The sequence below is a fragment of the Propithecus coquereli genome, unplaced genomic scaffold (assembly GCF_000956105.1).
Source record: "Propithecus coquereli isolate 6110/MARCELLA unplaced genomic scaffold, Pcoq_1.0 Scaffold48, whole genome shotgun sequence".
NCBI classification, from domain to species: domain Eukaryota; kingdom Metazoa; phylum Chordata; class Mammalia; order Primates; family Indriidae; genus Propithecus; species Propithecus coquereli.
The window spans coordinates 4237100-4250806 of record NW_012150618.1 but is presented as its reverse complement, the minus strand read 5'-3'; the positions used below and the strand labels follow the sequence as shown (position 1 = coordinate 4250806).

The following is a 13707-nucleotide window of genomic DNA, read 5'->3' as shown; positions in this document are numbered from 1 at the left end:
GCTTGGGCTCCCCCCGTGCCAAGAATTAGCGGTAAGCTGGGACAATTAAAAGGCTCACTTTTCTTGTTTTCCACCTCTCTGGGATTACTGCCTTTCATTACCCATTGGTCAATGTCTTCATATATTCTATTCAGTTAATTAGTTATTTCATTCAAGAAGGTCAATTCAGTCCTTGTTACTTCATCTTGTTTGGAAAGGAGAGTCTTCCCAAATCCCATCTGACAGTCTGCTTCCTGGGATCATCCCTAATACTCTTAGAACTCTCCTAAGCTTGTTCCCAGGAACCAGACTCTGGCACTACGGGGCTTGGACACTCTGAGATTTGCATGCATTATGCTTATTAGTGAGTGTTGTCGGCGATAATATCTATAAGGGAAGCAGGATTGGGCAGAAGGAGAAGGTAAACTGCAGTGCTGTTGTAACAGAGGTTTTCACTGATCACAAGAGAAGTTCTGGGGAGGGAATCACCTTTCGGAGTTGCCGCAATTACATTGTATCCCCTCCCTGACACACACTAGTGTGACACAGGTAACTCTCAGGACAAGGGTGTAACATTGGGTCCGGTGAGGCAGCTTCTTCTGGGGGCTACGGGTGGGGCCTGGAAGGGAGTGAGTGCCTCCGTCCAGAAAGCGGACCTGGAACAGCATCACCGCATCTGATGGGGGGATGATTGCGACATTGTCCAAAGGCAGGTTAATTTGCATCCCGATGAAGCGTTTTGTGCAGTCAGGAAAGCTATTGCTTCTTCTTTAAGCAGCTTATCAAAATGAAAATCGTTTTTCAATTAATATTGCATTTTCTTATCCCCCATTTTTAAATAATCTCTGTTCAGAAATTTTTTTCAAAGACCGTTAAAACTCTGAGTTAAAGTTTACCCAGAAAAATGAGGTGGGTCAGCCGGTTTTATATCTACAGGATCCAAATCCTCTGTAACAAGTGTAGAGACTGAATATTAGGGGACACAGCTGAATCTAACTAAGCTTTGCCTTCTATACTCCTTTCAGTGCTGTATGGTAAACATGTATGCGCTCTCTGTTTGAAGGAGGCAGCGTAGCAGAGAGCTCAGGAGCCTGCTCTGTGAAGCCAAACTGCTCGTGTTCACATTCTGGCTCCACTCCCTCTGTGCTTTGGACTTTGGGCAAAGACTTTGCCTTTCTAAAGTTTACTTTCCTTGTCTATAAAATGGGCAGATTGCAGCACCTTATAGTGTTGTGATCATGGAGGGTGTCAGATACAGGATAATGCGCTTAGAAAGAGCATGGATCTAGAGCTGGATTGCAGGGGTTTGAATCCGGCCTGACCAGTTACTAACTTAATTTAACCAAGGGGCCAGGACATAAGCAATGAAAAAATAAGGCTTCATTATAGGAATTTTAAAAGGTGAACAAATAAAGCTCTGTGAAAAATAAAGGAGAAGGATATTAATTTCCATGGAAACATGAAAAGAATAGAACTTGAAATGACAGTTAAGATTAACCTTACGCAGAACATGTAAAATTCACACTTTCTCATTTGGTGGGTTAAATTCCAAGCAACTTTATAATTTACCTAATTGTGAAGAGGTGGCTGAGGAGCACCCTCTATATAATTCCCCATGGCTGTGGAATCAAGCATCTGATGCTGCCTGGAGTTACGGCTTTGAGAAACCGAAATGCTGCCCTTTTAACCTCCCCACCTGCCACCTCCCACCTGCCCCAACCGGGTTCCAGTCATGCAGGACTTCCAGTAGTGGAGGGAGAAGTGGTTGCCGCAGCTCACTTCCCCATGTAGGCAGATCCCCAAGCAGAGAGACTTCTGCCTATTTTGTTTCTGCTGACGTAGAGAAGTGGGTATTTCTAACCACTTCCCTATGGAGCAGGAGCTACTGTTGCCCGAAGCCAGCTATCTCTTCCCAAAAAAGGAAGTGTAGATTGGAGAGAGGCTCTATTCTGGGTAGCTCTAATAAAATATAAGCCCTGTTTCTCAGTCTTTGGAAGTTGTCAAACAGCAATAGAGTTTGGAGATCCCTAGACTTAGGCCCAGCACAATCATCTGAACGGTCACAGCATGGATCATTCACCTAGAGTACTGGAGAGGACACAGGCTGTGGATTGGCCAATCTTCCTCTGCCACCCACCACCTGTTCCATGCCAGGCAATTCCCATTTTTTCTCTGCATTTCAGTTTCTTTACCTGTTGAAATAACAACAGGAGCTATCATTCTGTGAGTGCCTAGGATGTGACAAGCACACACATCTGAAGTATTATTCTTCCCTTTTCACAAATAAAGGAAATGGAAGTTAAATAACTTACTCATGATTACTCAACTAACAAGAGTCAGTATTTAAATTTAAGTTTACATGTAGTAGGCAGTCAATAAATCACAGCTAATGTTTTTATTCTAAAGTGATATTAACCATGGTTATAAGAATATGGGTTAAAATAAGAAAAAAAAGCAGCTATAGGACCAATTGTCCTCTTTGCACTGGCACATAAAAATATCATCTTAAGCTTTCTTAAGAACATATTTGCCTGTTATAATCATAGCCTGACCAGAGCTTTACTCCAGAAAGAAGAGAAATGCCATTTATGCATGCTGCATTCTTAATGTAATAAAGGAGAAAGAACATTGGACTAGGAATTAATAGGCAATTTATACTTGTCCAAAATTTTTTTATGATTATCTAATTCCATTTTGATGACAACGCTATTATTTAATCCTAATTTAATAGGCGTTTAGAAAGCAGGCTTTAAATGGAGTAGTGATCTATTTAGCTTAAACTGGCACTCTTGACTTTGATGTCTTTAGTCCAAATACTATCAGTAAGTAGCCCTGCAACTTTTGGCATTTTGTTTCTCTTGGCCTGGGATTCTTTATCTATAAAATATGAATGAGATATAGATCTTTTGATTTCTAAGATTTTTCTTCTCTCATTTTCTTGGCTTCTTGCAGCCATTAACAATGGCTTCAGGGATGGCCCTTGTTCAAGATGGAACTTACATGTCTATGGGGTTGGCTGCTCAAACTTGTGTTATTTTTACCCAAGAGTCTTTGTATATGCTTATGGCAATACATTTGATTACTCTGATAATATTTGCTATTAAATAAAATTTTTCACCAAGTCCTCTACTTCATTCAGGAGAGTTCTCTGGAAGTTCCAATCCTGGGATAAACAAAGACATCTCAAGATATCATCGCTGTCTTTATATAGTAGATGTTGGCAGGGCATTCTTGCAGTCATAACATTGACATGCTGACTTTGAATTTATTTATTTTTTCCATATAGAAATACAATGATGTTACGGTCTGATTGTCATCTATGTAACTTCCAATAAATAAGATTGGGATAGTCTAACAAAACATAAGCTATGCTGAATGGAGAGGGTTGGACATTCAGTTGTCAGAGAAGTTGAAGGGTTTGCTTTGTAGGAAGCTCCTTCTCCCCAGCCCAGGTGGGACTCTGAGCATGTGCCCAGTTCCAAGAACAGATGGTATTTCTTTTATTTAAAGATGCTTAATTATTTCTAGCTCATGGGAGAGACCAACTAGTAGCAGGGGTCTTAAACCTCAGGGCTGTGTGTTAAATCTCTCTGAAGGGAGGTTATATTGAACCAGCACAATATTTTGCTTTGTTTTGATGCATCTAAAAGTTTTTCCAGTCTAAGTATTTTTTAGTTAAGCATAGGATCCACTACTCTATATTTAGCTGGCTGCCTTCATAGATTCATGTTATCTGTCTGCTCCTTGAAGGCAAGCGGCCTGTCATGTCTGAGAGGGGTCCCTATTTGCTGTGCTTTCATAGTGTGCTAAACATGTTACATACATGTTATTTATTCTCAATACAGAACTGTGAGTTAGGTGTTAGCACCTGTGTTTACAAACGAGTAACTGAGGCTCAAAGGAAAGACCTAGCCCTAGCCCAAGACAAAATAACTAAGAAATACCACCACTGGTGGACTGAGCTTTAAGCTTGAACCCTGATAGCTCTCAGTTTCCTTGGCTCTGTGTGGGCTCTGGTTCCAGTGCCTTTTCTAGTGAGTCTGTCAAGGGCTACTGGATTCTGTGACTTGGATTTATTCTTTCATACGAAGAGTTAAGGCACACTACTTGTGTCATCACAGACATCATCCTCATCTAACCTTCAGCGACTAAGGGTGTGGTGATCTTGCCTTCCCTGCAGGGGTCCACCTACACCCATTGTATTCATTTCTGGATCCAGGGTTTTAGAGCCCTTGGTAAATTCAGTGTGTCCATAATGTCTCCTTAGTAATTATTGAAGGAACTTATTCTGTTCAGCCAAGAGAAGACCTGGGGTGGGACTCGCATAATGGCCATATCCAAAACTGACATCCAAGAAAGAGTCAATCAGCTTATGTCTATGGTTCCTAAGGACAAAGCTAGGCAAAGTCAACCTGACAGATGAACGCCAATCCATCAGGGCTGCCCATCAATCCTGCTGTCAAATCCATGCCCTGTGCCTAGAATCCTACCAAGACACCAACTTCAAGATTTCTACTGGTATGTGGTGACCTGAGCTCTCTAGGCAGGTGCTTGTGTCCCCACTGGCGGCAGCCTGCAGCCCCATGCCCAGCCCCGCACCCAACCGCCCCCTCCCCTCCCCGTCACTCCCCAACCCCCTCCATCACCTCCCTGTCCATCACACCCCTACACCGCCCACCCCGCGGGGAGCCGAGCCTGCCTGTGCTGCAGCCGTCTCCTGGCAACGCAGACGCCGAGCCGAGCAACTAGACGCTCCGTGGTCGGAGCTCAGCCCTGCTGGGCCGGCCTCTGTCATGACTTCCAAACAAATCAAAAAGAAAGAGGTGCACCGTATCAACTCGGCGCACGGATCGGATAAATCTAAAGAGTAAGAGACCTCTGCCTGTCCGGCCCTGCCTTCGCCTAGCCCCTTGGGTGGCAAACTGCCAGGGCAGGAGTTTAGCGGCCTCCTCACAGCTTCTCTACCCTCCCTGGGAAACCAGACCCTGGAGGTGCTGGCTCCCTTTCCTCCCCCTTGCCTGTCTTGACCCACTTCCTTTCCCAGAGCGCCTGGTTTTCTTGCTTTGGATGCTCAGCTGCACTTCTGGCTCCCTTGGGTGAAACTCCGGCCCCCCTCCCCCCTTTAATAACCTATTGAAGCAGTTAGAAAGGTTGTAGCTTCCTTAAGAAAGGCATGTCTGGAAAGACTTCCAGTTAAGGTCACATCTGCCTGGCCCTAATAAGGAGGGAGGGAGAGAGAGAGAAGAGAGAGAGAGGGACAGACAGAGATGTTTCCCTAGTTTGTATCTGCCTGCTCCAGCAAGTAAGAACTTTAATTAGATAAAATCAGACACAAAGTGGCTTCAAAAAGTGAAAACAATATAAATATATAGTTCATATTGCTAATGTTTACTCTGAGGACCTACACAGATCCTAGCTCACAGAATCTTTATGGTACCTGTCTGTCCTGGGCTGGTGTTAAGTGTTGTGTATTTGTATGTGCCTGCCTAGCATTATTATTTTTTCTTTGGTCTTTTATTTCCCCCTAGAGTTATCCAGTTATCAGTAGCACAGAATTTGAGCTATTGTTTGAACTTCTAAAATTTCCAAAATTCATTCCAGTTGTGAGAGAATGATTCCAATACCCTAGCCTCCTCTCCACTCTCTGGAACACATCAGGCTTGTTCCCACCCCCAAGGCCTTTGCATCTGCTGTTTCCTCTGCTGGAAAGCTCTTCTCCCCAAATATCCATATGGTTTTCTCCCTCACCTCTTTCAGATGTTCACCAAAATGCCATTTTCTCCTATCAGCTTCTTGGGCCACTTGAGTTAAAATTGCAACCCCCCACTTCCCTGGCAAAACCAAAACCAAAACCAAAACCAAACAAAAACAAACTCCCTGTCTTTCTTCACTGCTTTATTTTTCTTCATTGATTTTTTTTGTTGTTGTTCATTTAACATATTATATACTTCACTTTTAAAAAATTATGTTTTTTCATTTGTCTTCCCAATAGAATATAAGTTCTATGAAGGCAGAGATTTTTTCCTTTTGTATTTTATACACTATCGAATCCTTAGCATTTAGAGTGGTTCCTGGGTCATACATAGTAAGCACTCAAACATGTTTATCAAATGGTTGAATGACAATAATTAAGAGATAGTAACAGGGTTGCAAGAGAATTTTGAATACACCAAAAAAAACCAAAAACCCTGTGTCAATGTTGATTGTAATTAATGTATGTTGAAGTCTTACAACTCTTTCAGAGCTTGCAGAAAATCTTCAGCTTTAAGAAATTTATATGCTGAAGAAGATGAGATTGTTAATTGCCATAAAGATACTGATCAAACCAGATACCATAAAACACATTATGTGACCTAGTCTTATGATGGTTGTATCACACCATAGAGATAAAGTTCCTGCTTGTTAAGAAGCTAACTCTTCCCTTGCTGGAACTTCCCATTTCTTTTTGAGACGATAATATATTTCTAACATGTTTCTTTTTTCCAGAAAATATCTGAATTAATTATACCCATAAAATGTATGTATATATTTATGAAAATAGAAGAAGAAGGGCAAATAGTTATTTTAAAAGCTATGATTTTCTAGAAATGATTAAGCATTAAATACCAAATCATTAGATTTTGCTGTAGCATTAAATGATAGGATGTGAAATTCATTATAATTCAAGTCTATCCTTTAACTAAAGAACTAATCATAGATACCAGGCTAAGTCATAGACACAAGACAAACAAAGTATCACCCAGTGTGAGGCACAGGGATCAAAGTCTAGCAAGGCTCTAATGTGATTGTCATTTGAAATATAGTGGGGTGATTTAGAGTAAGTTTTTATGTCATTTTACCACACCTTGTAAATGTGGTTACAAATCCAGTAAATGCAGCCAACTCTAACATGGTCCTGGATACAGAAATAAGAGAAACAAAATCTTCATAGTCTTGAAAATGGCCATCCCACAGAACCTAGAGCTGCCATCAGTATCATCTTTTTTTTTTTGCCCTATGTCAGACTGGGGATAAGGACCATGTCTATTTTTTGCCTAGTATGCTGACTAGCATATAATAAGCACTTTCCATTTGTGTATTAAATGAGCTCGTAGTTTAGTTACCTACCTTGGTTTTCATTCCTTGTGAATTTGATTGAAAATCAAATCTCCTTCCCTTTCCTATTTGATCTGCCATTGGCCGTGTTCAAAACCTGAGAGGTTGCAACTGATTACAGCAGAATCATCTATATCCATCTATAACTAAATTCATAAGTAAATATGACTTTGAATTAGCAAGAAAAATATGTCAGGTAACTGAGCTATCAGTTTTGACATTAAACTATTTCTATAGTTCTGTGTTCTCTAGTTCTCGGTATCAGCCAGTAGGAAATCTCCATTCTAGGGTTCACACTGGCATCAATTCTTCTGTGACATTGGACAAGTCATTTTTTATTCTGACATTTGGTTTTACCTTCTTTACATGGAAGACCCTCTAATTAAAATTGCTCTCACTCCAAAACTCCCTGTCCTCTGTTCCCTACTTTGTATTTTCCTCCAGCTCTAAACTTCCATGATTGTAAATGATTTATTTTTTTTAACTTCACTGGGTCCATAATAAGAGAGGGAATTTTGCTATAGTAAAATGTTTAAAACCATGATTTAATTGATTTTTCTTAGTTTTCATCTTCTTTTAACGCAACAACTTATAATAACTGTCACAGATTATACCTCTCATTATCAGTATGTATCTTAGTTTGAGCTGCTATAACAGAATACCATAGACTGGGTGGCTTAAGCAACAAACATTTATTTCTCACAGTTCTGGGGGCTAGAAGTTCAAGATCAAGGTGCCAGCATGATTGTGTTCTGGTGAGGGCCCTCTTCTTAATTCACAGATATCTGTCCTCTTGTATCCTCATATGGTGGAAAGAGAGAAGACTAGCTCTATTTCTCTTATAAGGACACCAATCCCATCCCGAGGGCCCCAGCTAATGACCTAATTATCCCCCAAATGTCCCATGTCCTAATACCATCCCACTGGGTGCTAGAGTTTCAACATATAAATTTGGGGGAAACACAGATATGCAGTCTGCAACAGTATCCAGTGATAATTAGCAATTATAAACAAATTTAAATTAATTGATAAATCTAATTGATTTGAAAACTAATAGGTAAAGATTTTTTACCAGTTAGATGCCACCGGAAGGATTCATATTGATGTGAAGACAAAAGGTTGATCTTCTTAGAAGTACTAAAAGTGAGTTTTTGTGTAGATCATGAATAAATCAAGAGGGACAAAAGAAAATATATGATTTTTATATTAACAGTCATTAGAAGTATCAATGCATATACTTTATACACTAAAATATATGGAACTTTAATGGACACTTTGAGATAAGGGCACACTTTGGTGTTTATAGTCATAAAATTTTTTTCCACTTCTAATAGCACATTCTAACCAAGATTGAAAAACAGGAAATCTGTTAAACTAGCATGAACCATACAACCTTCTAGATTTGTAATGATGAAATATCATTAAACTTCTTTCAAAACCAGAATGTAATATATTTCACAATCCTCAAGTTAATCTATCTTTATGACTTAAATGCACATCAAAATTTTATAGAATTTTCAAAAAAGATCAACATATCTGTGTATATGAAATTTGAAAAGAAAACTATTATTGATACAAAATATGAATTATGATTAATACCATGAAAGCAACATAAAATAAAGGAATAAATATCATACTGAACATTAAATTAAGTGAATTCTTGGTTATCTGAGGTCCAAGAGAGCTGATTCAATAAACCAGGCAGAGAGCCAGACACAGTGGGGAGGTGCCCTTTATAGTTTTAGGCCTCGTATCTTCATGGTCCGCACTGAAAGGCAGAGGTAAGAGGTGGACCCTGGAGTAAACAACTCAGGTCATACTGAGTTCTGCAATTTCTGTAGGTGACCTCTGTGGACCTCAACAACTAAACTCAATTAACCAATTTAAAAGATCAACTTCAGTGACAGAAGCTTCCCCAGAGGAAAGCCTAGTCTTCATTTTCATTTCCCAACTATATATTGAGTATTTCTCAAGCCTAAGTCACTGGCAGGCCCCAGATAATAAGGAATTGTAAAACATGGTACCCTCTATCAAGGGATTTGTAATCTGGGGCTGGGAGAGGAGGACTAAGATTCATATAGAAGTAACTAGGATACAGGGTAATGTCACATTTGTCAAAGGGAACTTATTCCATAGAAGGAATTATGTGTTGGCATGAGGTTAGATTAGAGAAATCCAGAGACTCCTAAAATGAGGGCTATATGAGTTAGAGGAGAGAAAGGTCACTTCCAAGAGGAACTGATCTGTCATCACCTCTCTCCAACAGCCACTCCCCAATTGTGAAAGGCACAGGTGAGTGGGATGGTTAGTGCAGGCAATGGGAATGTTTGGGGCACAGAAAGTCATCCAGGTTGGCTTGTAAATCATCTAAGGTGAGTATGCAGCAGAATGAGAAGAATAAGGAATTCACACTCTCTATAGTGGGGAAACACAGATGGTTTTAAGTATCAAAATGTTGATTTCTGAAGCAATTGCATGGAATATATGCTGGATTAAGAATGGGCCATGGTCTTGAGATAATGGGGATGCCTGATTCTGGGCACGCCTGATGGTGGTGAGGAGCAGATGAAAAGGAGGGTGGCTGTGCAGAGCAGATCTGTAAGCAGGTTGTGGTCAAAGCCTACACAAGCCAAGTTTCTGGTCTTCAGCTGCAGTGTAATACACAATGATGATGTCCAGGCTACAATGCCCCCATGTCTGAAAAGGAAAGGAAAAAAATGTGTAAATGAGATTCAGAACAGATTTCTGAATGCCTGGCCTTAGGTACTTTGTGTTCTCTTCAGGGCCTGGCACAGTGTGTGTTTAATAAATGCATGTGTAATTTAATTGAGTTGAACTGGAAACCCAGTGTGGCAACTGGACCATAAAACTCTCTGACTCAGAACCAGAGAGAAACTAGGAGAGCCCAGAGGGAAGAGGCCCTGCCATAGTCATCTGCAGCACCCGGGGCAACGCTTGGCACAGATTAGGACATTTTGTAAATGTCAATAGCATGTTTTTAAGTATAAAAAGCTCAGCCAAAAAGCTCGGTTTAATGAGGATGGGAGTACCCCTTTAATCTTAATAGAGTCTGCCTTTAGCTCTCCCTTTGAAATAATCTTAATCTGAGTATTTGGTTAATTATTTACTAAAGTTTGACATGGTTTAAGAATTATCTCTGGTGGTGAAATCTTTTCTTTTGTAATCACCCAATTTTTAGTTTGTGTAATTTTAAGTTTACTCTATGGAATTATTAGAGGGGTAGAAGAAGTTAGAGTGAAAAGATTTAAATTTACAAACTCATGGAATTAGTACTTCCTTGCTACCTAAAAACATACTCAATTTTATGCATTGAAACTAATAGCATTGTGCCAATGCTTCTAGATGAGCAAACTAAAAGTGGCTCGATCTAAAGTAGTTATTTAAAAATATTTTAATTCACTAATATTACTTTGAAATTTCCAGGTCACAGATTCTTTAAATCAAGGAATTAATTTAGATAATCTATAAATTTATTATGCCACCTAATGTGAGATAAAACAACTAAACACTGTATCTAAGACAGATTAAAAATATGCCTTTAATAAATTTGTATAATATGAAAGATTGGATAGAAATATTACTAATATTTCTCATTTTTACCCTTGATAAAGAAGATATACACATGTCGTCATGGCATCGTAAAGAAGTACTAGACTAGGTGCTTTGAAATTTTATTGTTATCCTTACTTCCCAGGGTAGGTCCAAGCTAATTAACTACAGATTCTGAGGCTATAGTCATGCTAATTTATACAGCTGAATTAACATATGGAACATTTTTAAAGTAAATAAATATTTATATTTTGGTTTTTTCTTTTTTTCTCTCCCTCTCTTTCTCTTTTTTTTTTTTTTGCCTGGTGTCAAAATGAATGCCATGGTCCAATAGTTTGTGATCATTTCGATTCCATCCTTCTGACCTGGTGAATATCAGAATTTCACATATTACTTCAATCAGATTCTCAAAAGATCGGTGTGCCTTTCTGCCCCCAGTTTTTCGCCTTGCAGTCTCCAGTTGGGGGTACCTGGCTTTCAGCTACAGCCTCTGCAGAGACTTGGGTCAACCCAAAGCTGCTTTTCAGCTTCGCATCTTCAGACTTCCCGCAGCATCTGTTTCTGAGTGCAGCTATTCAAAAAATGCCACTTTTTGAGTGTAGGGGTGTATTCGGGGGAGCTATGTATTAAAAACCCAAGGGGAGGGCGTGTGTCCAGGTGAGTTATTAAGTTAATGACAAAGGCTACAAGTCATCAAAACCTTGTGTATATACCAGCAAAAGGAGAGAAAGCTGGAGGGACTGGGAACTGTTTTGCCTGCTTTGCCTCCTAGCTTGAACCAGAGGCACAGCGAGAGTTTAGCCAGGTTAGGTTAAGGTCAAGGGTGAAGGCTGTACCGTACAAACTGGCAGTGGGGCCCTTTCCCCATACAAAAAAATGCAGACGAACTAATTAGAAATTTGAGACAAAGCCACATGTTTGCCTCACCTTTGGTCAAGGTCTAGGAAGAATTTAGGGACTAGTTTGTACAACAAAGAATGAACTTAGGAGAAAAACAGTTGTGAGTTCTTTTAAAAAGTGGTTATTTTGAGCCTGTGCATGTACTAGCCTTTGGGTCCTGCAGACCTGTTGTTTATTTCATGGATTTTGGCTGAAGTCATTACGGATACTGTCTCATGTATTTGCATGAGCAGCTTTGTTGCTGGAAGGTGTCACATCCTGGGAAATGGCAAAGATTAAGATCTTGGTGGCCTTTGTACCTGGGCCTGGGACCAGCACAGCAGAGGCATCCTGCCTCCCCGACTGCTGTCCTGGCTCCTTGTCTCTCAAGAGGGTGCAGGTGCCCACAGGGGAGCACAGGGCACTGCAGCTCAGCCTGGCCTCTCTGGCACTTCCCTGGAGTTCTCCTATCTCTCCCCTCTGCCTCCTGCCCCATTTCCTTTCTTCTACCTGCTAAATTAAGTCATTCTCAAGTGATCCTATTTAGCTTCTCTCTTCTCTCCCTTTCGATCGTCTAAAAAAATTATTCCTGATTTAAGACTACTAAATTAACATCTCTGACCCTTATCATGCAATTAAGCTCAAGTTCAAGTGGACAAATCCGCTTAGATGCGCTCTCCTACTCTGAATTAAATGTGTCCAAATGGAGGCCATCATTTTCTCTCCCAAATGTGCACACTTCCATGTTGCTCACTTTAGAGAATGTTATTACTATCTTCCCTGTCACCTTAACTCTAAGGATCAGTCGTCTGCCCTCTCCCTCTCCTTTGCCCGTCACATGCAGTTGGCTTCCTTGTTTTTTTATTAATAATTCTCCACCTTGGCTCCACACTCATTTTCTTCCCTGCCCTCCTGTAGGTGAGGCCCTCATTAACTCCAGGTAGAATCGCTAAGAAAACCTTCCAATTCCCTTGCCTTTAGTCAAGGTTTTTCCTTATACAATTAACTTTGCATAAAAATACTGTTTGTAATCTTAACACATCATTTGCAGGTAGGATGTTCCTGCTTTATACAAAAAAAAAAGAAGAAGAAGAATGAAAGAAGGAAGGGAGTGAAGGAGGGAGGGAGACAGAGAGAGAAAGAGAGCAGCTCACCACGCTAGCTCTTAGCAATAAGCTCAGCAACTGGCTTCAGCTCCCTCCTACTCTGTATCAACCAGATACTAACATACTATCCACTATTCCTCCACTTTTCTGCCTCTGCATCTTTCCCCATCCTCTTCTCTATGCTTATAGTGGCTTCCATGCTACCCCCAATTCCATCTACCTCTAAAGACCTTCTTTTCCATGAAGCCAACATTGACTTTCCAAGTTGGAAGTAATTTCTCCCCCTCTTCTGTGCTAATAAAGCACTTTGTCTTTAACTTCATTATCACCCTCTTTGCTTTTGCCTTGGTGTCTTAGCTATAACATGCATTTATTCTCAGTAATTTTAAGTTATTTGAGAATAGAAACTGAATCTTATTAATCTTCGCAGTCACCCAGCCAAGCACAATGTTGAACTTTTAAAATGAAATGCCCATTTAAATAATTTTACAAAAACCAAGTAAATAAAAGGTCAACATAACAATTGGCTTTAACTAATTTAAAACATTTTTTTTTAAGATTTACAAGTTGCTTCCCTACATCTTTAATTTCTAAAGTGTATAACTCAGAATGTCCCTAATCCAAATTAAGTCAATTGTGTAATTCTATTCATATTCTGATTCCTGCAGGGTGTTAGCTGACACTACTTAAGAAGGCATGCTGATTGCACATTGCATAAATAAACTGCTTTCCACTATGAATAAAATCAGGTCCTTACACTGAACAGCGTGCATTAAGAAAACAATGGCAAAACTCCAGACCCTCATTTTATTGAAATTTTAACATCCCTACAGTGAACCTGCTTCCATAAAATAATCTAATTAAAACAAATATGTGAATATGTCCCTGTGTGTATGTGTGTATAAACCAGATTCAGGGTTTTTTTTATTGCATCAAAGTCTATAATGGCTTTACACCTTTGTACCAGCTAAAGTTTTCCTTGAAGGTTTTTAACTCTTGTGCATTTTTTGTTGTATTACATAAATTTGCTAATTGACTTCAGAATTTTTAAAAAAATCATTTTGTCATCTTTGCAAAG

General features: G+C 39.8%; 1 protein-coding gene across 1 annotated transcript in view; it reads left to right on the top strand.

Moving 5' to 3' along the window:
• The first annotated feature begins 4772 nt into the window (after window positions 1-4772).
• Window positions 4773-13707, top strand: part of ADGB (androglobin) — a 203795-nt gene continuing 194860 nt past the window's right edge. The window contains exon 1 of the mRNA XM_012655518.1: window positions 4773-4846. Within this exon, the coding sequence (XP_012510972.1) occupies window positions 4773-4846 (74 nt within the window). The remainder of the gene's footprint in view (window positions 4847-13707) is intronic.